Raw genomic sequence first — 15,067 nt, forward strand, 5'->3', positions numbered from 1 at the left:
CCAATAATAACCGGATGTGATCTGCCAGCTCGTAAACAGGGTGGGTTATTCTAATGGTTATTCAAGCAAAAATTGTTTTCCATTGAAGCTGAAATTATTATTTAATGCATTAAAATTCAATTTTTGAATAGCAGCAAAAAAAATATCAGTAATATCTAACCAAATGTCGAATGGCAATCTTCGAGAGATATCGTTCGTAAGTCATACTATCGAACGGTCGCACAACTCCGTCGCTGCAGGCGTAAACATAACACACGTGCCGGTGATGTATAACTTTTGGTCAAACAAGAAGGCATTATATTGACAATAAATTTACATGAATATAGTTATCTGGTGAATAAATTGTATAGTGAATTACCTGTTCCGGAGGAATATGGACGGGAGTGAGGAATCAAGCGACAAGAAAATGACCTTCAAAGATTTGGTATGCATACTTGTATTAATCGGTGCACAGAAATTGTCAGGATGTAATTTTTTTCTAATTTGATGTTACGTTATCATTACAGGGGGTTGTCGACGTATTGTGCAATGCTTGCAGTCAATTACAATGGAAAGATCCTACGAAAATACAGGTGGAGGCTATACCTGTTGCCTTAAAAGGTTGTTCCCTTTGTTTTATTGTGATGAATTGGATTATATGTTTAAAACTTGACTCAATAGTAACAAAATAAAATTTCTTGCAGGATGTGACATCATTGGATTGGCCGAAACTGGCTCTGGAAAGACGGGAGCATTTGCTATTCCTATACTGCAAGCTCTTCTTGAGACACCTCAAAGATTTTTCGCCCTGGTGCTGACCCCCACTCGTGAATTAGCCTTCCAAATTTCTGAGCAATTCGAAGCGTTAGGTATGGGCGTCAGTGTTATGATTAGCTTGTGACTTTCACTCTATATTTCACCATGAGTCTTTGGAATTACCCACCCTCAGCATCTTGAAATATTAAATTTTGCATTTAAATTTGAAGTATTTTCGATATAATTAAGTTACTAATACAATTGTTAACCTGCCCTTTCCATATTCGTTAGTGTATATATTATTAGTTGAACATGTATACCTTTTTTATAAGTGGGCTTGTACGGCATGATGGTTTTCCACCCTTAAATTTAAGATTTGAAGAATAAAACGCTGACGTAATAGCCATGCTACGTCCAGATCTAGATTGACCACAAATTTTGTGCTACATTTAGCAATATGAGGGATGGTTTAACAATAAACCATGTATAGGTAATTTAAGTGAACTGTATTTGTAATTACATTTTTAATTATGTAATATTTCAGGATCAAGCATTGGGGTGAAGTGCGTTGTACTTGTTGGGGGTGTTGATATGGTTACGCAGGCTCTGACTCTCGCTCGTAAACCTCACATCATAATTGCCACCCCTGGACGCCTTGTTGATCATCTTGAGAACACTAAAGGATTCAACCTGAGGGCTCTCAAGTTTCTGGTAATTAATGCTGCCATAATTTACAAGAATAAAAACTTTTAATGGGAAATATTTAGTTGTTTTCCTCTCTTTTCTAAATCCATAATACTAATACAACATGCAATTTGTATAATGAACTACGCATTGCAATGCTATATAATATTATGTTCAGCATAGTCTGACAATATGTGAAAATAAATTTTTTTGCTGTGATTTCCAAGGGGCTGAAGATTGGAAATCCTGCCAACATCATTCTGCAATGTATATATATCTGCAGTTGAATTGAGTGATTTATTCTTTTATTTTATCTCCATCATTATTTTTTTATTGTTTTGAATATTTTAATGCCTACTCGGTAAACTATTCTATTATGAAATTTTATTTGCTTATTTTCTCTTTCTTCATTTTGAGGCGCAAGCATTTTGTCTAATGCACATTCGTTGCCTGTAGTTATATCAGCCCTCTGCATTTACTCCTCTGAGTGTACAATAAACTGTGCTAATACCAGATCTGGTGTTTTCCCGGCAAATGGTATGGATGAAGTTCTCTCATTTTTACGGCTGGGTGAGGTAATCGGCGGCCAATGTTTTGATGGCAGAGTTAACTGTTGAAGCGTTGGCCACAGGTTACCTTATCCGGTTTTAAACCCAAGAGAACTTCATCTTTGTCCTAATACCAATTGGATTGTGTATTTCGATCTGCCAATGTCATGTTACTTTATTTTTCCTTTGACTTCGCAGGTTATGGATGAAGCAGATCGTATCCTAAACATGGATTTTGAGCAAGAAGTGGATAAAATTCTCAAAGTAAGCTTTAATTTAATTCATCTTCCCCTTTTTAATACTAGAAGAAATTCTGTGAAAATTGAATGGGGGATATCATGGAGACAGTTAATAGTTAATGTTAGAAATAATTAATGTTTATAAAACTGCAATGTTCTCTTTGAAAACAGATTAGTCAATTTTATGATATTAGGCTCAACCTTGTGAAATTGTATCTCAAGGAATTAGAAAAAACTTCGTAGATCTCACTGAACTTTATAGCGGTATGACCACTTTCATCAGCGTACCTTAAGATGTTACATTAGTGGCTAAATCAGTCATACTGCAAACTTGTGTGAAATCATGTTTCTTTCTTAATTCCTCATGGTTAGTGAACAACCGTAAACACAGTTATCAACTCAAAGGTCAGTTTGATAGATGATGGTAGAGAACACCCAAAACTAAGCTCAAAGGCATGTGAAATTCACACATTAGTGTACGGGGTTCAGGTCCTTTCCCTGTGCTGCCTATGGTTTCCCAGGAAGTTCTGGTACTCCAAAAAATCATGCAGCTTGGGTGAAGCTGAGGGTATCCAGAGAGGTGTGTCTGGAAATTGAACTTGGGGCCCTCCAATCAGTAGTCCAATGGACAGGTGACCCCTGGACTACCACATCCCTGTACAGATCTTACTATTAAATTTTTATAATCAAATGTTCAATAAAATAGATTTGATTTAGTCCTATTTATGCATTTCTCTTTAACCACAATATCAATTGACCAAAAAGTTCATGACCAGACCTATGACTTAATTCTCTAATAATCCTCAACCCTCCTCGCTAATTCTTTTACTTCTTTTAAATGTCTCTTCAACTTATGGATGCAGCTTCTTTTGATATGCTCATCTTCCATATCCAGCTTTTTTGGTCAATAATTTCATTTTGTTAGTTGACATCCAGTTTTGTCAATTTCAACATTCCCTTCCTACCATACTCCTCACGCTAATGTCTTCCTTCACATGCCATGCTGTTCAAATCTCACACCGAATAAGTGTTATCAATCTAGTTACCAAAGTAAAAAAATTTAAAATAGCATACATGTGCATAGCCTATCTTAATAGTGAACCTATTCATTTATCCTGTTGTCCCTTTGGTGGAGAAAAACATTTAATTTCTGAAAACTTCTAGATATTTCATTGTTATAATTTGCTTAATGTATGTCAAACAGTACCTTAGAAGACTGATGTCTTCTCTCTTGGACCAAAGATAAAGTTCTTCTTGGCTGCTAGTTATAATCAACCTTGATGGTTATTTATTATTAATTTAGGTATAGCAATGCTTTTTTTATGCTAATCAAGGCATGGAGTTAATTTGATATAACCAATCAATATTTCATACCAATAAAAAATGTATGTTAAATATGGGTTTCCTGTGTACAAAATTGTGGGTAATTGGGGGGTGGCTGGTAATCATGGACCCCCCACCCAATTTTTTACTAGGATTTTGAAGGGTATTAATGCCGAATTTGATGTATAGCCATTAAAATTTATCGTATATCTGAAAATGGGCAGATTTTGACTATTTCTGTTAGTGATGGTATCCAAGCCAAAATGGACTATATGTTGAGATAAAGAAAAATATTAACTACTGTGAGTAGAAATTAGGGGAAACTAATCCCTGACAATAAATAGAAAGTGATATATTCAATTGTACCAATACTTTCAACCACCATATACTTACTTCCATTTGCATGCCAGAGCTCACATTTTGTGTGCCCTGAGTTAAGTTTTTGATTGGCATTTTCGAACTTGGACCATTACCCCTGATCAAAAATAGATGACCCCTGAAATACTAAATGACTGCCACATCAGGGAAAAAACAACATGGTGACAATGCAAAACAACATGCATGACACTAACTTTAAAAAATCATTTAATCAAAATCTTTTTGAAAATGCTAAAGCTCTAGCCATTTTAGTTTCTGTTGAAATTGGTGCCCTGGACCTCTAAGGGGTGCATTTTTTTAGTCCAAACTTGGCCAATTGGGTGGACTGATGATTGCTACAATTCCCAACTATACCCAAAAAAACAACCTGACAGCCCACACTACATGAAACTGTTCCTCAGTATCTGAATACTAATGTTGATATTACTCAGTGAAATTTCTTCCATGTATAGATAACAGAAACTCAACAATTCTACAATTAATATTTATTGAAGACTATGGTTTTGCTACTATGACATCATCGGTGTAACACCTGATGATGCCGCCACCACAATGTGGTGAAACCATGGTCATCAATAAATATTAATTGTGGAAAATTCCAAAGAAACTACGGGAGATGCCGCAATAGTAACTTTAAATGGAGTCATCCTCTAATGTGCATATCAATGCAACAATTTCAGAGTGTAAAAATCATTCGCCTTGACTAGGATTCGAACCCAGATCCCTCAATATCTGTTCGAGTGCTTTAGCCAGTTAAGCTATTGAGGCGTCCACTTAAACATCATATCTATTGAGGGATTTGGGTTCGAATCCCAGTCAAGGTGAATGATTTTTACACCCTGAAATTGTTGCATTAATTGTGGAATTGCTGAGTTTCTGCAACTTTCTATCTCCTTTAATTCTGTCCAACATGCCTATCCTTTTCCTTCCCCCTATCTCAGTCTTCAACATCCCATTGCCGACCAAAATTCTCTGCCTCCTTAGACCTCTCCCAACAACCCTATCTCCTTCCCCACTATGCTTGGTACTTCATTTGTTTTCCTTTCTGATCGTCTTACATTTTTCATGCTTCTCCGTGTACACATTTTAAAAACAACTAATCTTAGTCTATTATCTTGCTTCTAAGACTAAATTTTGAAACTATAAATTAGCACTCCACGTAAAAGTTCTCATTAGTCTTTCCTTAACCTTCTTCCTCAACATTCGTGTAATCAATTAAATTGTTGAGAAAGCTTTTTTGCCTGAAGCGATTCTGCTTCTCATCAAATCCATGCAATCACTGAAAGAGAAATGAATCTTTCAAATGGTTGAATTTATGCCCCTCCTTCCTAATAAAATCCATACACTTTTTGTTATTCATTGTATCACGTGTGTACTAACCTATCGTGGCATATAATTGCCTCAAATGCTAATCCTGGTGGTTTTGGACGTGCCTGTGTCATTTTATGCTCTTTTTTTTGGTCAGTTGTGTGGGAATATTGATTATGTCCACTCTGGGGTAATGCATGTTGTGCATAGTGGTTTCTCAGTACTGAGCTTACTGAATCAATAGCAGGGGAATTAATAGGAAAAGGAGGAGAATGCCCTAGAGACATTGACCTGATAACTATGTGATAAATGATGGAATTGGTTGTTGGCCCTGGAATTAATATAATAACTATGCTGGGCTATGGCAAATTGTTGTTCAAACTGTTGCTGTTTATTAGCATTTTTAAACACCTCTCCATGTACAGCTCCTCTCTTCATGTCCACATTTATATCTGAAAACCTCAATAATATTCTTAGTGTTGTCAGATACTTTATATTCCATTTAAGGCTTTAGTATGCCATTTCCTTGGCTTCCTTTCCTTTTTTAGCCTCTTGAATTGTACTGTAAAGGTTATTAAGTAAAGAAATTTATTTCAGTGCATTCCAAAAGAGGGTCGTCGAACACTACTTTTTTCTGCAACAATGACTCAGAAAGTCCGGAAGTTAGAACGCGCATCCCTGAAAGACCCAGTCCGAGTGGAGGTTTCATCACGATTTCAGACTGTAGAAAAACTTCTTCAGTACTACATTTTCATCCCTGTGAAATTCAAGGCTGGTATTATAAATGCAATTAATGAAATTCTTATCCTGTAATTGCATTATATTTTCTATGAATGTCATCTTTTGGTATGATGATAATTTACTTTGCTTAATCAATTGTCTGTTGTTTAAACATTCTTACATTCTCATTGTATTTAATTCTCAATAAAAATAAAGTAACATTTTTTTCTTTTCTATTTTAGGATGTTTACTTGGTGCACTTGATCAATGAAATGGAAGGAAATTCTGTTATGATTTTCTGTGCCACTTGTCAACAAACTCTACGTGTTTCCTTATTGCTTCGCTCTCTTGGGATACTTGCCCTACCTTTGCATGGGCAAATGCAGCAGAACAAGCGTCTTGCTGCATTAGCAAAATTTAGGGCCAAGAGTAGATCTATTCTTGTATCAACTGATGTAGCCAGTCGGTAAGTTTTATTTTTACTCCTTTTTGTGCAGTCTTATATTTAGAGTAGTAGCCAGTGCAGTTATTTTACTGCTCATTAGTATCATGCCTTCGTACATAAACATTTGTATTAGTGCAGAATTGTTAAAAATAGAACTGTCAATATTCTTTTAGAATCTTGTAATTAAAACCACTTGTACAATATTCTGAAAAATAGTAACTCGGCGGCTAAATTTTTAGGATAAGCATGAGACTTTGATGAGTTTCAGCATGTATGTATTAGTATCAAAAGATGTTTAACTTTTCAGAATGTACTTGTTTTTTGTAAAGAGAAATGAAATCTGATGAAGAAACTTTACTGTTTTATGAGTCTCATCCAATTCCATACAAATTCTAAATCAATGGCAATTCCATTGCGAAACAAATGGACTTATCTCCGGATTCTCTAAAGGTGTTAATCCACTATTGTTGTAAAAAGCCACTTCTAGGCCTCAAAAGTATTTATGATGTTATTTTCATCAGATCTGATGTTATCACATCCTCTATTTAATGCACGAGAGCCCTTAATAGGAAAGGACACCCTACCTTACTAGGATATATGTGTTATCACTTATTTTGTTACAATATTCTCTTTTTTAAATACAGTAAAACCCCTTGTTTTCATTTTTCTAGGGACCCCAGAAAAATTTGTAAAATGCAGGAAAAGGAGAATTTTTGCTGTTGAAAATGTTCTTTTTTCGCCTCGTCTTTCCATTTTCAAGCAGGAAAATATTGAAGTTCCCGAGTAATTGAGGAAAACTTTACGCATGAGAATTTGAATACCTTGCCATTCGATTAGTGCAAGCAGAGACCGAACTTCAAAATCTTTTGAAGGAAATAACATCATTTTTGATTCAATGTAGTTTTGATGTGATAAAGCATGTTTCAATACTTTTTATTATTCAGGAGCCCTTCACTGTTATATCTGTGAGGCGGTGTGCATGATCCCAGTTGTCAGTCACCAGTTCTTGCATTTTTTGTGCTTCAAAATATTTGGGTCAAAATCAATTTCATTCCTCATAATTTCATCTTTTTTGAGATATAAATAGTCTCCCTCAGGTGTTCTTCCAATGTATAAATTATGCTAATAATTCCTAGATGTACTATGTATTCATTTCACTGCACGTCTTTTCCTGGCATACTGGGATTAAGTAGTTCAAATCTTAATCTGTTGTAAATATGAAGTTCCACATACTTTGGAAAATTGTATTGGACATGATGAAAATGTTGTGAAATGCAGGAAAATGCGAATACCATCAATGCAAATATGGGGTTTGACTGTATTTACAATAGCATTGCCTTTCTTTTAAATAAAGTACAATGCATGCATTTCTCTGGGTCTAAATGTAGATTTTAAGCCTTGAACAACAACATATCTACAGCTTGTTTGCCACTGTTCTCTGTCAACTTCATTGAAGCTGCATTTACATTTCATTTGTCAAAAAGGATCAAATATGAAGTTTGAAAGCAATTTTATGTAGGATTTTCATCTCATCGAAAGCTCCAGAAACCTGACACTTAGTCTAAATTCAGGCACATGTGGAAAACAGGAAATGGACAAATAAATTTAATTATGAATCCATGTAATCATGGCTGGGTGAATTGTTTTTTTCTCATGTGGTAGAATTAAAGAGATATCATTTCCATCCACAGTAAATTTTGTAACTATGGATTTCATAACTATATTTAGAATCTGTTGTTTTATTGATTATGGTATTATGAGTCTCATTGGTCTTTGTTAGTAAATTGTAATGTGCTGCAATTAAACATTTCGAATAACCTCTTGTTGATGTCTAAATAAATGGTCATGGCTAAATATTAATTTAAAAAAATTTCAGTCAGTATATCTTCTTTTCAGGGGCTTGGATATTCCTCATGTGGATGTTGTTCTGAATTTTGATGTTCCAACTCACAGCAAGGACTATGTTCACAGAGTAGGAAGGACAGCTCGTGCAGGCAGATCAGGAAAAGCTATTACATTTGTTACCCAGGTATGCATATTGGTATTGGAATTAAAATCTCACGAGCCCAAGTTAAATGTGTTATCAGACTTTGACATTTCCTGGCAGGTTTTTGGTTTAAACAAACTACTGATAACATGTACTTCCATTGGTTATAATGGTACCATAATTGAAATGGCTTTGTGTCATTTGCTTTATATTTTGTGTTTTTGGTATAGATGCAAGAATTTTATAGTGCCTGCAAACAATTAAGGAAATTAGCTGTTGAAGTTTAGTAAGAATTGCTTCTAAACACACACACTTACTTCATTCTAAACCATAGCAGCAAATATTCTCTTTTGATAATTAAATATTGTGTGTTGGGTTTCTTTATCATGTAGTTATTTAATATACTTATATAAATCCCACCCCCACATACTGGATTCCATGGCCTAAATCTGTATTGATTATTTTTCTTATTTTTAAGGTATATTGTTATAAGTTTACCATGCACTATTTGTTAAACTTTCAGTGTGATCACTTTACTTATTTTTAAAATGTTTCTGTTATTTTTATATTTCAGTATGATGTTGAAGTATATCAAAGGATAGAACAACTTCTTGGAAAGCAATTGCCTTTGTATCCTACCCAAGAAACGGAGGTTATGGTTTTGCAAGAAAGGGTGGCAGAAGCGCAGAGAGTGGCAAAAATGGTTAGTAAATTGCATATGTTTGCAGTTTTTATGGGCAATCCAAAACTTACCCCTATTAGGTAGAATACCTTGAATGAATGAATTAAAATGTAAATAAAGCAGTGCATAAAGTAATGATCTTCCTAACTGCCCCATTAACATGATGACATTCCTTATTTTCATTTTTGATGTTTGCTCGTATTTCACCCTCAGTTTTGTTTGAAATGCTGCTTATATAAACCATAAAAATAGAAATCAATCTGAAGGTCGGTTTGGTAGGTGATCGTAGAGTTCACTCAGTAGTAAGCCCAACGGCATGTGAAATTCACACATCAGGATAGGGGTGCCAGTTCCTCTCCCTGTACTGGTTATGGTTTCCTGGTACCCAAATAATCACGTAGGTTGGGTGGAGCTGCAGGTGCCCAGAGAGGCTTACCTCGGAATCAAACCCAGGCCCCCTCTGGTCAGTAGTCCAATTCTCTAACCCCGGACAACCGTTACAACTGTGTGTGTAACTAGTGTTTCATCATCTGTTGACAGACCTAGAGTAGTGAAGTCATCAACCTTTGAATAACTGCGGGAGTCATCTACCCCTCTTCCCTGTGCAGTCATGAGAGAAAGCAAGGAGAAAACCCTGATGACATGTTTGCTGTGACTACTTGCCTTGGAATACCCTTGGATTAATTTGATTGTAGTCAGAAAGAGTTTGTGATGAGGGGCGTGCCATTGTAAACAGTTTTAATTTTTTTCTCATGTTGTGTTGATGATTATAACCTCTAGCATAAAGTCAATGAATTCTATAAAAGTTGAGCCTCAGTATTTTCTTTATTATGGGAGAGTTATCAGGAATACATATTTTTTCTTTGCAACTCATGTTTTTCAACATTCTAACTGGTATTATCCTTGGAAGTTTTCTGCCTTCAATTATATCTTTACATTGTTACTGTCAAGTTCAATATAATAGATCCTTGGGTTTTGAAGGCAAGATATCTTAGTGGTAATGTTGAGAGGGATCTCTTTAAGACTGATGGAAATTATATTTTTTCCTTATTAGGGGTATACTAATTTTTTCATAAGACTTCATGTATCAAAAGTGGCAATTTTATCGCCTGAGAAAAGTGTGATAGCCAAATTGCAGTGGGATAATTTAATATTTCCCTCCTCCATCCAGTGATAGACCCCTTCTAGTTTTGTGCTTTTAAAATATATATGGTGAGAAAAATATCATTTTTACACTCTGAACCTATTAGGAATGTAAAGTAATTATTACTGCGTTCCTTGAAAACTGTTGAAATGGAATATTATTGAAAGTGGTAAAGAAGTAACGCCAGTATAACATGTTCATCTTGATTGTTTTAACCATCAATGTGAAGTAGTTATTGGTAAATATGTTAATTTGTCAGTGATATCATGTTTTATTTTGAATGTTAGGAAATGAAAGATGAAGAAGAAAGGAGGAGATCTAGAGGCAAGCGGAAAAAAGGTGCTGGCGGCGGTGGTGGTGGTGATGAAGATGATTTGGATAATGCAATTGGAGGAAAATTGATTAATACCAAAAGACTTAAAGGAATGAAGGGAAAGAAATTTGGCGGTAAAAGAAGAAAATGATTAGTATCAATTATATGTAAAAAATTTTAATAAATCTTTGCCATGCATTTGTGAAGTTTTTTTTTTCATTGTTCATACCCAAAAGAAGAAAATGTGTTTTGTATTACTTTATTTAAATTAATACTGCACAATAGGACCTCTGCTGATCGTCCATATGTATATTTTTTCAACTCATTAATTGATATGTATTTTTGTTCACATCTTATCCTGTCCCAAATTTTTAGCATGAGTGATTAGATTCCTTTGTCACATTTTTATCTTCTAGCATTGACCTTTCCTTCATTTTTAGGTACAGTAATCAAAATCCAAACTATTTCCTCTATAAATATTTGTGGTCGTTAATTTTTGGAGAAGTTAATTTAAATATGTATGGATGTTTCATAATAACTCAATTTCTGTTCTATTTGTGCAATCCCTTGTATAAAGATATCATTGATGAGATGCCAGCTCTTTATGTTGAAATTTGTACCAATTTTTGAAAAGTTACAATGTTTTTGCTGTAAAATATGTCATAAAACCTTTGCATAAAAATATATGGTGGATACATTGGTCAAGATATTGTATAAAGTCCATGTTATGTGTCAAGCATTTCTTGTAATTTATTCTTGAAATTACATCTGATAATTTTGATTTTATGGAATGACAGCAGTTTTTTCATTCCAGAAACAAATTAGTTATATGTCATCTTACGGACAGCTAATGGGCATTGAGAATTCATAGTTGTCCTGCTTTATTTTTGTTTAATAAGTACATACGAGGGCAATCCCAAAAGTACCCGACCCTACAAAGAAAATAAAAAATTTTTGGAAAATTGTAATATATTTCAACATAATCTTCTTTCAGCTCTATATACTTTTCCCACAGGTGTTCAATAAGTTTGATAACCTTTTTTTATAATACGAACTGTCTTCCTCCACAACATAGCCATTAACTGCCGACATCACTTCTTCACGGTTGGAAAATCTTTAACCACCAAGCAATTTTTCAAGTATGCAGACAGAAAATAATCTGAGCGGACTATATCTGGCAAATAGGGTGCATGAGGTAGTCATCCAAACTTAAATTTATGAATTTTGGTCATTGCAATAACAGATTTGTGAGCTGGTTCACTGTCTTGATGAAACAACACTTTCTTCTTAGGCAAATGCCGCCGCTTTTGCTTGATTTATTCGCTCAAACATTGCAATAAGTTTGCATAGTACTCGTCGTTTTTCCTTTTTCAAGATAGTCAATGAAAATTATCCTAGGTGCTTCCCAAAAACTGACGCCATGACCTTGCCTGCAGATGAAACGGTCTTTGCCTTCTTTCGAGCTGGTTCTTCCTTTTCAAGCCATTGTTTTGATAGTTGTTTTGTCGCGGGTGTGAAGCAATGGACCCATGTTAAGGAAATTGCATGGAAAATCTGCTTTTTTTGTGTGAAACTTAGCTAAACACTCAAATGAAACATCTTCACGACACTGGTTTTGCTCGAGTGTGAGCAAATGGAGTACCCATCTTGCACACAGCTTTCTCATGTCCAAATTTTCAGTTAATATGCAGTATACCACACTTTTTAAAATGTATACTATGCCTGCTAGCTTACGCACTTTCACTCGAAGGTCATCCGGTATAACTTCGAGGATTTTCTTTACCATTTCTTGAGTCGTCACCTCATTGGGTGGCCAATGCGATGCTTGTCTTGACAGCTTTTACGACCTCATTTAAACTCTGCCACCCAATGTGTTACTGCTGTAAAGGAAGGAGCAGACTCACCAAGACTTGAATCCAGTTTAGCTTTTATATGTGTTGGGCTGAGGCCTTTCAAATAAAAGTATTGTATCACATTAGGATGACCAATTCACTCCATTTTCACGAAATCACTGAAAAGGTTCACTATTGACTGCTGCCAAACAAACACTAAACAGCATGGTGTCTTAAAACTTGAAACATATGCTTTATAGATTGCATACTTTTTAATACAGAAATATTTTCTAACTCTCGCCATCTCTATGTCTGGCCGGGTACTTCTGGGCCTTCCCATTTTCATACATAAAAGTATATTTTTTTGGGTTACTGAGGTTAGCAATGATTCCAAAGTTAGAATAATAGTTACAGAGTAGTGTCTCTTCTCATACCTAAGAACAGGGTAAGTGTAGGTCCTAAAGAATATTGATGAAATAAGGATCAATTACTATTGTTAGTTGTAGTGAAGTATAAATGCATAATGTCTGTCAGCAGGAAGATAAGCCAAAATAAGCAAAAGAGCTGAGCAAGAATTTAATGTGTCACCAGCGGTATTCAATGTATTTGTATATCTATAGAAGCATTTAGCATCAAAGGAATCATAAAAAAATTAACTTGCTCTGGTTATCAGATGACATTGCAGTAGTTGCAGAAATTCTGAAAGACTGGCCAACCAGCTACAGTCTGAATGCTATGGACCATGCACTGCAGGAATATAATATAAACATCAACTAGAAGAAAACTAAAATCCTAGTGTATTGAATGGAGAAGTTGAAGGCAGATATTGCCATGCGAGGAGTGAAACTAGAGTAGGTGGAATCCTTCATCTACCCGGGCAGCAGTATAACTTGGGATGGAAGAAATTCAAGCAAAGTATAGGTCGAGGTAAGAAGGCATTCATGAAGTAGGGGCAACTACTATGTTCAATGAACTTAAGTTTGCAAACAAGGAAGCTTTTTATTTCAATGTTCTAATGGAGGATGGCACTCTTCAGATCAGAGATGAAAAAGTGGACCAGTAAAGCATAGAAGCTTTTGAAATATAGTGCTGGAGAACTATGATGAAGATTGAATGGCCACTCAAAGTGAGGAATGAGGAAGTACATACTGTATAGAGGAACAGCAAAGGAAAAGGATATAGAGAACTCAATAGCAAAGAAGAAATAATAGATTGGACATCCCTTAAAGCGGAATGGAGTATTTAGAAACTAATAGAAGGGAAGATACTGCAAAGACGAACAAAAGGCAAGTACAAAGGGTAAATATGAAATCAAATATGACACAAAAGTACCTGTTTTCAAGAAAAAGCTGTTTAACCTTTTAAAAAATAATATGTTCTATTCTGTAAATGAATACCTTGAATTGTCGCTATGCGTCAATTCCGGCTTAAACCATTTATATGTAATTATACTAGTGTATTGGTATGCATAAATATATATATATATTGTATCTCTTCTAAAATTGTGAAATTTATATTTGATGTGTCCTATATTTGTGTATGTATGAATATGCAACAAATCTCCGGACAAATAAATGTATTATTATTAAGAAGGACACAAAACAAAAATCTGGGGATGGGCAAATTAACACAATATAGAAGAATGGAAAGCTGCTGTTACTCTATCTTAGGATATAAATACTGATGGTACAAGTAACCATACCTATTTATTAGATGTTATGGTGTTGAGCATGAAGTACCAAAGAGTATATTCTTATATCTAATATAAGTATGTCTTGGGCTCTCCAATAATGGTATTATGGTCAAGCAGTTGAGCATCATCAGGGGAAGAAATATTTGAATGATAAGGGAAGAGTTTGGTATAATCACTGACCATAGTTAAGCAAGTTTGCTCTTATCTCATTATGGACAATGGTTTCTGTGCTATTCGCCAACAAAATTAATATCTCGGTGTATTTTTCTGTCTTAAGCTAATTAAGGTGTCCAGTGTAACAAAATAAATGGTATGGAATCACTAGGAAGTGTTAATGGACCAGTTAATAGGATGGATTTGGCAGGCAAGGAAAAGTGTCTGCCAGAGGTAAATACAAATTAGGTGGGTCCTAAGTATTTTGATGATCATTTGGAGAATTATTTCTAGAATTGGCGGTTCTCATTCCTTCTATTTTCTTTCAATAAATTCTTCTAGCCCCAAAGAGGACGGTCATACTTTCAAGTCTAATACTGAGGATCCCATTTATAGGAAAATTCCTCAATTTTAAGACATTGAGCCATGTTTTAATATTATTTTCACCTAGCGGAAAGGTCAGAACATCCTGAATTTCTGATTTGAACTTTTGTCTTTAAATTGTGAGTAGTTTTCATGTCTGCTCTCACAAAATGGAATTTTTCCATTCAAAGTACCGAAATCTGCTAAATAAAATAGTTATTTTAGCAATCTGCAAAATAATTTGAAATTTAATTATTAGACTAATCAAGAGAAAAAAATAAATTTTTTCAACGTATTCAATTAAAATTATGGTACCGGAGAAATTTCAATCCTTACAAAGATATTTGGCACTGTTTATTTAAATTTGAAATAGGAAATCTGCAATAAAGATGGCTGTAATTTGGATGTACAGTGATCTTATAAGGTGTAACTTTATTTAAATACGCGCCATTAACTTTCTTCGAGAACATCCTCGAGGTAATCGTACGATTTCGATTAATGACTATCCCATCGACTTCTA

General features: G+C 34.8%; 1 protein-coding gene across 1 annotated transcript; it reads left to right on the top strand.

Annotated features, from left to right (window-relative positions):
* Window positions 1-217: 217 nt before the first annotated feature.
* On the top strand, window positions 218-11,241 carry pths (probable ATP-dependent RNA helicase DDX47). The gene is made up of 10 exons (XM_071588659.1): window positions 218-424; window positions 507-600; window positions 684-848; window positions 1,280-1,446; window positions 2,166-2,231; window positions 5,813-5,986; window positions 6,178-6,401; window positions 8,277-8,409; window positions 8,942-9,070; window positions 10,481-11,241. Exons 1-10 carry the CDS (start codon window positions 374-376, stop codon window positions 10,655-10,657), a joined length of 1,380 nt encoding a protein of 459 aa, XP_071444760.1. The 5' UTR covers window positions 218-373; the 3' UTR covers window positions 10,658-11,241.
* The last annotated feature ends 3,826 nt before the right edge of the window (window positions 11,242-15,067 follow it).

Source organism: Hetaerina americana, unplaced genomic scaffold (assembly GCF_022747635.1).
Source record: "Hetaerina americana unplaced genomic scaffold, ioHetAmer1.1.p SCAF_3, whole genome shotgun sequence".
Classification (NCBI taxonomy): domain Eukaryota; kingdom Metazoa; phylum Arthropoda; class Insecta; order Odonata; family Calopterygidae; genus Hetaerina; species Hetaerina americana.

Bases quoted from the DNA above. Each gene is read 5' to 3' on its own strand.
- pths (XM_071588659.1), top strand. From the start codon at position 374: ATGGACGGGAGTGAGGAATCAAGCGACAAGAAAATGACCTTCAAAGAT. The intron at 6,402-8,276 runs GTAAGTTTTATT...TCTTCTTTTCAG, and splicing joins TCAACTGATGTAGCCAGTCG to GGGCTTGGATATTCCTCATG. The intron at 8,410-8,941 runs GTATGCATATTG...TTTATATTTCAG, and splicing joins CTATTACATTTGTTACCCAG to TATGATGTTGAAGTATATCA.